The 11,293-nt window shown below is 40.7% G+C and overlaps 1 protein-coding gene across 2 annotated transcripts; it reads right to left on the minus strand.

The window, feature by feature from the left end:
• Positions 1-805: 805 nt before the first annotated feature.
• Positions 806-11,293, minus strand: LYRM1 (LYR motif containing 1). Of its 2 annotated transcripts, none has more exons than XM_032197302.1 (4): positions 11,236-11,293; positions 3,948-4,106; positions 2,808-2,900; positions 806-1,119 (listed from the first exon to the last, which is right to left on the minus strand). In XM_032197302.1, the coding sequence occupies exons 2-4, from the start codon at positions 4,104-4,106 to the stop codon at positions 1,003-1,005; spliced, it is 369 nt and encodes a 122-aa protein (XP_032053193.1). In that variant the 5' UTR covers positions 11,236-11,293; the 3' UTR covers positions 806-1,002. The 2 variants fall into 2 exon arrangements, with proteins under 2 accessions (XP_032053193.1, XP_032053191.1); XM_032197300.1 differs by lacking the exon at positions 11,236-11,293 and adding an exon at positions 11,121-11,175.

Genomic DNA, 11,293 nt, shown 5'->3' on the forward strand with positions numbered 1-11,293 from the left:
CAGTACCTGTCATGCTGACTAGCTCTTCTCATTGTTTCCTTGTACTTTCTCATCTGCCTGTTTTTTTTTTTTCCAATCTTGTAAGTACATTCTTGGGGGAAGAACTGTCATTCTGTTCTGTATGTCATCAGTAAAAAACTTAACGTGAACATAATTGCTGAGAAAGCCACGGTGCTGATTTTGTTGAAAGACTAAGCATGTAAAAATGCACAGGGAAGATTAATTACCTTAAGTTTGCTTCTGCAGCGATACCCTTAAGGGAAAGTTTTCAGTCAGTTCATACATGAGAACATGAGGAATCCAACACTGGAATGTTTTGCTCTTAGTTGTGTAATGGGATTCCAAGCTTTGCATTTTATCTCCATGCCCTCTCCAAAGGAAGGTGAAGCTGACATAGAGGCTCCACACCATTCCTGTGCAGTTTGCAAAAAGGAAAAAACAAATGGTGGCATTTCTACTGTCTCTTTGCTCCTTTTCCCTTAGAAAATACACTTCACCATAAGGGCACTATGAAACCAGCACATTTCTCTAGGGACAACAGGCACAGCAGGAACAGGAGAGGAAGGAGTGCAGCTGCATGTGGCAGTCACCACATTCCCACTTGAATTCATAAGCTCTTGAGGCACTGTGACCCGCCTTATTCTCCCGGACTTTCTTGCTTTTTGCTGACACAAGGCACTGCCTTAACTCAAAATTGAACATATATAATCCTCAAACCTCCAAAGAACCCTGCTACAGATTAACAAATCTGTAAAACTGCTGTAATTTGCCCTGATGCCAAAGTAATCTTCGTATCACACCTCACTCCTTGAGAAGTGCTACTTTTATTGATGAATCAATGGTTGAATAGTATTAGACCAACCTTATCCATCATATGCATTACATCAGTTATCTTTCTGGCCTCAGAAAATGTGGGAGCAAGTGACCAAAACAGCTTTGTTCACAGTTGTGCACAAAAATCACCTGAATTACAGTCCAAACACATCACAGTCCAGTGATGGGTTATGAAATTTCATCATGGGATTTCAGGTATATTGGCTTAGAAATCTTCCTCAACTTTTCCTGCTGTCGAAATGTACGGCCTTGTTTATGGGCAAGACCCATAGGAGGCAGATGAATCTGAAAAAGAAAATCCCATCAGTTAGGTGCGAATGGATAAACTACCTAAAAAAAACAACACCAAAACCACCACCACCGACAAAAAAATTAAATCAAAGCAAAATAGCATATATACACGTTAGATTTCTTTGAGCTTTAAATACTTTTCTCACACTTTGGAGAGGGTAACTGCACTGTCTTAAACCAGGTTTTTAGATTTCTAGGCAGAGAATTCTCTGAAGAGCGATTAATAGCATGACTTTGAGGCCTTAAACATTGTTTTTATTAAAATCCTATATATTTTAAGCTTTAGTAACTCTGTTCTTCAGTTTGAGATGTTGAAATATGACTGCTGGCACTACTCCAGCACAGCAAGACCCAGAAAACCCTATACATTTCTGAGCACAATTCTTAAAGCTTTACTCATACCCAGCTAGCAAGCTACAAAATAACCCCAAGCTGTATGTATTGAAAGACTGCCTTCTTATTGTCAGAATTATATATACTATATTCAAATGCACACTCAATGTCATTGATTCTACAAGCAGAAGGCTCGATAGGTGACAGGTTTTTCTTTTGATTGACAAAGTCTTTATACTTTTTAAGACTGGGAGTAGGAGTCTTGCAGCTATATCCCCCCATAAGCAATTGAAAAAATGTAGGTGTTAGCAGTCAGATGCTATTGTTGCTGAAACTATCACCGTTTAAGACAGCTGTTTAGGTGCAAATAGTAGTAAAATTACTGACTAAACCAGCAACAGACATTTCTAGAATCTGAAAAACAATGATCATCCAGTTTATGTGAGAGTGATGATATAGGACTGATCCTTTAAGATTTAGGAGCTGCTGCAGAGCTTATGTTTTGATGCCTGTTTCTAGGAGCACAGCCTGCCAGGTGTGCATTGTTGTTCTGTATACTGGAGCAAAAGAGTGAGCCATGTATGAAAGAGATGCTAAAAATGCCTATTCTATGCAAGCATCTGATGAAGACATAGATTAATTTGTACCATGACCAGCTCAATAATGAAACTATAGAGGTGAAAATGGAAACTAATTAACAGGAGGAGGAAGGAAGTCTCTGTGGGATACAGCATAAGGTAATACAGACAGAAATGACTGGACAATGAAGAACCAATATTGCATGGTGCAATAGAAGATACTGTTACAACTTCCAGCAGTTTCACTAATCTAAGGCAGGTTTTTCTCTAGGAACAGGTGAAAAGAATCAGCAAGATAGGAAGGTGTTTTTATAAGACCCGATTTATGTCAGGGAGAATAGTTACAAGTAGCATAGGCTATGAAAGTTATTACATCTATGGCAGATGTAATGAAATATTTTGAATCTGTTTTATTCTCTTTTAATTATGTAGAAAGATGATCAAATGGATTTGATTCTGTTGCCTTTTTTTCCTACAAGTCATTGGTCAGTCAAGGCTGCCTAATAGTCACAGTCCCTTGGAGTTTAACTCAGACAACTACATTTAGGTTTTGACTCCCTAAGTAGGAATTAAAGTGAGAACTTGAAGTGAGAAAAGAAATGGCGAATGTTTCAATGTAGTTAGCTTATTTGGTTCTGATTTAGCACAGTGTTTAAATACAAGCTTATCTAAAAATGCAGTGTGCTGACACTAGTATGAACTTACGATTTTATTGTCAGGTGAGAGCTAAGTGGATACTGATGAAGTCTTTGTGAATAGATTTGTACTCACAGGTCTTGGGTAGGGGATGTTATAATGAAGTCCAATTTCTATTCTTGCCTCACATTCTTCTATGCACTGCTTAATCAACTTTGGATCTGTTACCTAAGATTTAGAGTTAAAAAAATATATATATTTTTTGTACAAGTACAACAACTAGCAGTTGGAAACTCAAGTATAAATAATGTGGCACAGCCACATGACTTGCTTTTGGGCAATCCCAAGGATACAATGATTTTATTTTGCACATCCATAAAATTTAACATTAGCCTTTGCCATGACACAATAGTTCTAGGCATTAAAGGCCTAGAGGTTGTCAGAACTGACAGTATGGTATGAAAGGAGGGTTTTACCCAAACATGGTATTTTATCCGTAGAAGCAATACACGTATAAACTACCATTACATCCATGAAAAAACATACTCACTCATTCATCACACTGCAAGGTAGCTAGAGGAGAAAAAGAGACTCTTTGGGCTACATTCTGTTATCGTTCCATTGAGAAAATCCCTTTGAAGTCAGAAATACGGTGTTAATTAGGACTTAAATTAGTTTTTATTTTTGCATCAGTGGAATTTAGTCCCACACTGAAATGGGATATAAAAGAATATTATGACCTTGGATTACAAAAAGGACATCTGACTACCACGTAGTCTGTTTTGACCCTTTTGAAAGAATTCTGAAATGTCCTTAAGAAAAAATAAATGAGACTTTTATGAAAAGTGCCAATAATTGCTGCTTTGAAATGAGAAAAACAAGTATAAGATGCTACTGAGCACCACTTGCCTTTGCATGGGTAATGATACACTTTGCTAGCTTTCTAAAAGATCAAAAGGTGCTTCAATTACATGGGCAGTATCTTTGGAATTAACTTCTTTTTCCTGGAGCTTTTTAATGAAAGCTCCAGACCTTTTAGCCTTCTGTAGGAGTTAAAGATCTGAAATGGTTTGAGTTTTCTTATTAAATTTCACCCCTGAAATAATAAACTATAACTCAAATATATCTTATAATGTGTTTATACCAGCATTTCTGGTGAAGGAAATTTGGGGAAATCATTCTTAAATTCATACCTCAGCATCCAGTCACTAAGAGAATACAAAGCACAAAAAAAGAATCATTCAGAAAGTCAAATCTGTAAGGACACCAACTTACATCTTTGTTTTTTCGGAACAATGTTTTGGCTTCATTCTTAATGTAATCTTTCTCTTTAAGAGTTTCTTCTATCTGTCCTGATGCTGATTGCCATTTTTTGGCTATCCGGAATATCTTGCGGTAAAGGCCAAGAACTTCTTGTCGAGTAACGGGTGTCATCTAAAAAACAAACAAACAAAGAAAATAACACAAAAGTCCAAATGTATACATGAACACTTGGGCTGTTAAAAAGGCCACCAAACCTAGTTTTTCACACAATTGAATTAGTGCAAAAATATTTCCACCATCTAAAGGTCTGCTGTGTCTTATGAGAAGAACTGAAATAGCTGTAAGCAATAATGAGCTGATGAAAGCTGAAGACTCAGTCCATTAAAGCATTTAAACTAATACTTAAATCTGCCTCCATTCAAACAGCTTGAGCTCCTGCTCAAAGTTAAGCACCTGCTGTAGTGCTTTGCTGAATCAGTCCTGGTTCCAGAATGGCCAGATTTTTTTTCCCTGCTATTTTGCAACAGACATTGGGCAAGTCACCGAAACTCTTACCGAGTGTCCCCTTTTCTAGTGTAACAATGCTGACCCTGCCTTTGCAAAGTGCCTTGAGACCTGTGAATACAGTACGTGATAAAACCACTACAATATTGCTGGAAACCAGTATCGGTGTCAGCTGCCGAGAAGCTTGTTCGTGATACCATTACAGTATGTAGTAACGATTCAGCCGGAGTTTGATGTGATGAAAAGGTGATGAAAGCAATGTTATCTAAGCACTGCAACAGAGGCAGACTACCTGCAGATTTAGGAAAGTCCTGATTGTCTTGATTTTCAGAGAGCTGACTGCCTGCTGAGCCCCCTGAATCAGCCTCCAAGTGTGCTGGGAATCTTTATCAGAAATCAAAAGTGAAATCCTATTCTCATTCTATGTAAATTAGTACTTTGTCCTGGAACCAGTGCCATGACTTCATCCCAGACCAGAAACATCCTAGAGACAAATGCACTGCTGGATTAGCAAGACCGCTCTTCCCCAGAGTCAGATTCTACTCCACGTGGGTTAGATTTGCTGAAACCATGACTTCTGCTTTAGGAATTGTCAAAGGCACCTTACTGTCCAAAAGGAAAACGCAGCAGGACTGCAAAGTGAGTAAGTGTATGGGTGCAATGAGGAACAAGAGTCAGGGAGAGGACATCTGAAGGTCTCAGGATCCATTTGCCAACCTGGAGCTCTGGTTACTGTGGCTAAAGCTACCCTGCAATCAGACCTGTGCACTGGAAATGGTTCCTCTGAAGTTTGGAGCAGGGTAATTCAGTCTGAGCTGTCCTCTGGAGGAAGCACTCTCTGCCTTAGTGGTACAGAAAATCTGCAAAACTTTCACAACTTGGTATTTATCTGCCTGCAGTCTGTGGGAACTCCTGTTACTGTGGAAAGCACAAGAGGGTTTTGAATCAGGCCATAGAGCTCTCAAGGGGCTGCAGCCGCCCTTCAGGTAATATTGCAGCACAGCCCTCCTGTTGCTTCACACGTTCACACGATCTTTCCCTTACCAAATTTGGTTATAGATGCTAACCTGAAGACCGGATTTGGCTCACAGTTTTTTTTGCTAAGAAATCCAAACTTTTAACTCCTAGCCCTTTTTGTCTTAAGCATTGCCATGATCTAAAGGCTTGTTTCATGAACTCCATTGTGGACCTGAAGAAGTATAGATATAAAACTATTTTTATCTGGTTCTTAAGACAGAACATTTTTGTATTCATATTTTAAAACGTTTAACCAATCGTATATTTTCCCCACATATAAAAATGATCCTTCCTACCCAGAAGAAATTATTTCTAGCAAATGTTTAGGAAACAAATATTTGCAATAAAGAAGATAGGTAGTCCCGACTCATCAAACACTTTGGAATGAATGCTTCGCTTTATCCACTCTACAGCTCCGTTTCAGGCAAATAAATAAATAAATAAATAAATAGTCATACTCAAAGCTATGCATGCACTTGTATCTGAAAAATCATCGCTTCCCTCTGCTGAGTGCGTTATTTTCCAGAGAATGAACAGCTCAGTTACGAGGGCTGACCTGGCACAAGCCGAGTCCCAGATCATGGCCTCACCTCCAGCCCCTCCTGGCCTCACCCCGTTGCTTTCATTCGAGGGTGTCACCTCTGGCGTTGCTGCTAATGCTCTTTGTTCCCTGATGACAGCTACTAAAAGGGAGTTCTGAACTGGAGAATTTGAGCTTAGGTTCTCATGTAATCCATACAGCAAAAATAACAGGAATAATTTCAGGGGAAAAAAAGTTTAGAATCCAGGATTAAACTCTGACCTATGCATCAGACAATTTCTGAGGCACAGCTCAGGGCCATACATGCCCTTAGCTCGGAGCTGTAATCACACCTACTGCTTTTGGATTTTGACTAAAACTTTTTTTTTTTTTTTTTAAATCCCCACGGGTTGCTTCTGCTTCTCCACCTTGAATTTACTTTTTCCTTTCTTTCATTTCTCAGTGTTGGAATGGATACAGGGCTGCACAGCCCCTCATTGAGATACCGGCTGCAGTTTTGCATGGTTGCTTCTCCTTCCTGCATATGATAGATGATGTGGAACACATTAAGCAGATTTCCAGGTATACTCAGCAACCAGCTGCTCCCATAGGTGATTCTAGTCAACAATTTCTACAATACAGACCTGCTCATAAACCATTCCTGCAGAGATACAGAAATGAAGGTGTGAGGAGCTCACCCTCACTATCCTCTCCACCCCCTCACTATCATGGGCAAGGATGAGAGTAAAGTGGATGACATTCAAAGCATGGGTCAGACTCTGATCTCAGAGTGTAAACATGGAGTAATGCCACTGAGAAAGCAAAATTATTTTCAACATGGAACATCGTAAAAGAAACTGAAATCATTTTCCTTGGTATAAACAGAGCCCACACGGCCAGAAACGTAAGTGACGGTACAAGTCACGTATTAGGTGCAATTTCATCAAGTGACGCTACTTGTATTAGTTTTGTGGGTGTGCAAAATGACTCTGAGTGGGACAGAAAGGAAGATAAGGGAAGCTTTCATGTCCTCTTACTTACTCATCTTGGCATTTAAATCATAATTATATTTCACATCTCTGGAATGCTAAGTGGATGTTACACCACTTTCCCACTAACATTCATCTTGTGGTAGTCACACCCGTTGTTTAACTTCTACCACCCTTCATTTCATGGCAAAATTCAGCCCACAGATGTTAACCACAGGCGTTTTTGTCAAGAAGTACAGGGCTATTGTATTAGCTGAGCAAATCTCAGGTGTTTACTGCAACAAAACAAACAGGGAGAGGTCAAAGGTAGGTCTGCATGCACAAACATATCAATGGGAAAAGTGGCACCCTGGTTTTGAGCTGATTGCTAGAATTAAGCCTTTGGAAATAAGCCAAGTGTTGGCTTCCAAGCAAGCATCTGCTGGATGCTGAGGCAGAGCTCTGACAATGCAGCATTGTATGGTTCTTTTGATCTACATGCAAACCCCTGTTATCAGCATGCAGATCAAGCACATGAAACATCCCAGTGTATCCAAACCTGCAAAGGAGGCTTGAGCACTTAATGAGTTACTGCATGACGAAAATGCAAATTTTTTTTGTGTTAATTAAAACAAATAGTCCTTTAGACTATAAAATGCAATAGCGAGTTCATCTTTCAGGAAACAAATATACATGCCTTTGGTTTTTTGGATGGTTTAGGCAAAAGTTCAATGATCTGAATAATCAGTGAAACACCTGTCTTCTTTTGGTATTTGCAGGTTTGCATAGAATTCACATTAAAAGTTTATTAAAAAAAAAAAAAAGGGAAGGAATCTGTCAGAGGCACAATAAGGTGACCCCAACAGTGCAGAGTCAAAACGAAGATAGGACAGAGGGCAAGCTGCATAGATACCAAATACTCATATACGAGCACCTAAATTAGAGCTGCTTCCCAGCGATGGATGCTTGGCTAAGAATGCATGTCCAGCACCTTCCTCCTACCTGCACAGCTCCTCTGCTGAAGTTGTAAGTCTATTTTATTTCATCCTTTCAAGTCAGTTATTAGCTACTCAATTTAAACATCAAATCTGCCAGCAGTGAGTGTATAAAGGATTGTAGGAAACAAAGGGTGAAAGTAATAGCCCATGGAGAAAAGGATATTCTAAAACATTTTATCTCTTCTTTTACATCCCAGCTAACTAGGGCATGCATTAGTAACACACAGACGCTTAGTGCTGATGCTGGAACCACATTTGCTCAGGGGAGAAGAAGGTGGAAAAGAACCCTGTGTGGAAGCATTTGAAAAGCACATTTGAACTTCTCAGCTGTGAAGTGTTTTATTTAGGACCAACACAATTTCAATTTGAGAGCTAGGTTGCTACTGTCAAGGACTCCTAAAGACAAGACAGACTGCTGGGCTGACTGCTTATGGAAATAAGTAACATAACTCAAAAGCACAATGTAGTGACATTATAGTATAGAACATGCTCAGCTTCAGCCCGTATGAGAATCTCTACCTCGTATTTTCAAATGTACCCTTTGGCTAACTTTTATTTGAAGAGATGCAAAAAATTGCATAGCTAAATTGCATAGCTAAATTATACCACTTAACTAAGCTAATGCAACAGATAATCAATCACTCATTTCACAGCTATCCACAGCAACTGCAGGTCAGTAACCCGTATTCATGTTTTGTGCAAGTTTGCCAAAGCAAGTCCGCTGCTCTTAAGGGACAACAGCTGGCACCGTGAGTTGTAAGGGGTCACAGACTCCTGTGATAGCTGTGCAGGTCGCTACCTTCCAGAGATACTAAATTTAAAAATCCACTTTCCACAAAAGTAATTTAATCTTCTTCTACTCAAATCAAAGACATAGTGGCTTTTAGCAGCTAGTATGCTGCAAACATTTGACCACATGTGGATGCATTCTGTAGTTAGCAAAGTGGCAACTTTGTTTGATTTTCATTTTTGATCCAATATTTGTTCCTTTTTTATTTTTTTGATTCAGACAAAACCAAATCACAGTGAAGCTTCAATTACAGCTAAACTATTCCATTCAATCACAGCTAAAGTATTCCACGGTGAATAACAAACTAAACTTCACATGGTGAACAACAAACTAAAATGAAAGATCGTATTCTTCCATGATGATGTTACATTCTCATTTTTACCAGTGATGCAAAACCTTTACATTTCAAGAAATTTCCATTAAGGATTAATTTCATTCCAAGTATTTCTCATTGTTTCCACCTACATGCTATGGTCAAAAATCTAAGCAGGTTTGGTGAAAAAGTTATTGAAACAAGTTGTTCAGTAATGGTATCAGGAAACAAGGTGACTTTCAAATGGTTTTACATTTTGTTATGCTAGTATCTTTCTGTTGGCAAATTGAAGTGATCTGAAACACCAAACACCTCTTAACTAGCCTAAGTCTTTGTACTTATGCTGTTGAACAGCTGGGATGAGAACTCCACCATTCTATTCATGCCTGGGATTTTTGACTGAACTTGGATCTCTTTTAAGCTTTCTCCTACACATGGAGCAGCCTTTTGATCAGAAAAAGGAAACCAAATGCAAAAAGAATATAATTATATAGTAAAAGGAAGGGCTTGGGTTTTATCACCAGTTTTCCCATGTAATTTCAAGTAGGTGAAAGTGCAGAAAATTAGGATTCTATAACATTATCTTCATTTGAATAAATGAAAGTAGAAACCCTTAACTACTTCCCTTAGATCACAGAGTTTTCATTCTCTTAGTCTGAGGCTGTTGAGGCATTATCTGGATTTTGTAGACATACTCTCGCTCTGGGGGTGCCTCTTGTGCTTCAGTAGCCTCAGGAAGGAAATACAAATGCTGATTTAGACTGTAGAGAGGAGGATTTAAAGCAGAAAAAATTGCTTTAAATACTCATTAATTTTCTGTTAAAAGGCATGTAGTTTCCAGGTAAATCCTAAAGCAATATGAACTTGTCTCTAGTGTCATGCAACCCTGTCACTCATAATTTCATATTTAAAAATGTTTTCTCCTCGTGCTTATTTCTTTATTAGTCATAAACAGAGAAAGAGGTTTTAATGCAGTGCAACAAATTTAGCAGAGAAAATAAAAGTCTCAGCTATCCTTGAATGGCCTTCCTTATATAATATTATTGATGCATACAAAAATATAGCAACATAGACAGAAAACCCAGCATACGTTTATGCACCTTATTCATACATTGGCTTTAAGCCAAATGCAACTGAGTGTACGAATACAAGTATTTCCCAGCACTGGAACCGCTCCCAAACTCGAGAACAGGTATAAATATTAATGCCAGCAGAGGAACAATCCTCCCTGCCCCCTTTCTCCTTTCATTCCTTGGTGCATTTATGAACATTGTGCTTCAGTTTCCAAACACTGTTGTGCAAAAGCTTCCACACATATGCTACTAAAGATTTTTAGTTGTAATTTGAGAACTATAGCAGGACATATTTTGAAAAAAATATTTGCTTTTTGGAAATCAAGTGTATGAATTCCATTCAAATTCTTAAGTTTTGCTAAGTATCAACAGTATTTGCATTTGACTGTCCTGGGTTGGCATATGGATTGGTTTTGGGCCCTTCTGCCTCATGGGCTGCACCTGGGGCACTGAAACACAGCTGTGCACAGCGACACCTGTCTGAGTGCCCTCATGTTTTTGGGAAAGGACACTCAGGGCAGGTGGTGCAAGAGATGGAGGACACCCTGGTCTATCTTGGACATGACACTGCAGCCACTCCAGCACACTGCAGGGAGCTGGGCAGGGGAGGAAACCGGTGGGTTAAGGGGTGCTGTGGAGCTTGACTGTGCCTGGCGCTGCCAATGCTCAAATCACACAATCACAGAACGGTTCGGGCTGGAAGGGACCTTAAAGATCCCCAGTTCCCCCCTGCCCTGGGCAGGGACACCTCCAACCCAGCCCCAAGCGCTGCCAGGGCCGGACCAGCCCCAGCCACAAAATGGCGGCGGCCGCCCCCTCCCTCCACCCCCCCCCGCCCGGCCGCCGGGGGGCGCTGCAGGCGGGGCACCCCCTGCCCCCTGCCGGCCGGGGCGCAACCAACGCGTGCAGCTGGGGGGGGGGCAGCACCCCAAATCTCCCCTTTCCCCCTCCCCTCCGCCTTCTCCCCCGCGCCTCCTTCCCCCCTTTTCCCCCTCCCTTTACCTCCACGCCTCGGCTCTCCACCACCCCTCTCCGCACCCTCCCCGCGGCGGCTCGGCCCCTCTCCACCCCCGCGGCGCTCCGGCGGTGGGCTGCGCCTCGCCCTCCCTGCCCTCACCGTGCGTGCGGCGTCGGGCACGCAGCCTTACGTCGCGCCGCGCCGCCAGCTGACTGCT

Source organism: Aythya fuligula, chromosome 15, assembly GCF_009819795.1.
Source record: "Aythya fuligula isolate bAytFul2 chromosome 15, bAytFul2.pri, whole genome shotgun sequence".
Classification (NCBI taxonomy): Eukaryota; Metazoa; Chordata; class Aves; order Anseriformes; family Anatidae; genus Aythya; species Aythya fuligula.

Bases quoted from the DNA above. Each gene is read 5' to 3' on its own strand.
- LYRM1 (XM_032197302.1), bottom strand. From the start codon at position 4,106: ATGACACCCGTTACTCGACAAGAAGTTCTTGGCCTTTACCGCAAGATA. The intron at 2,901-3,947 runs GTAAGTTGGTGT...TCTAAATCTTAG, and splicing joins TGTTCCGAAAAAACAAAGAT to GTAACAGATCCAAAGTTGAT. The intron at 1,120-2,807 runs GTGAGTACAAAT...TTTCTTTTTCAG, and splicing joins ACATCCCCTACCCAAGACCT to ATTCATCTGCCTCCTATGGG.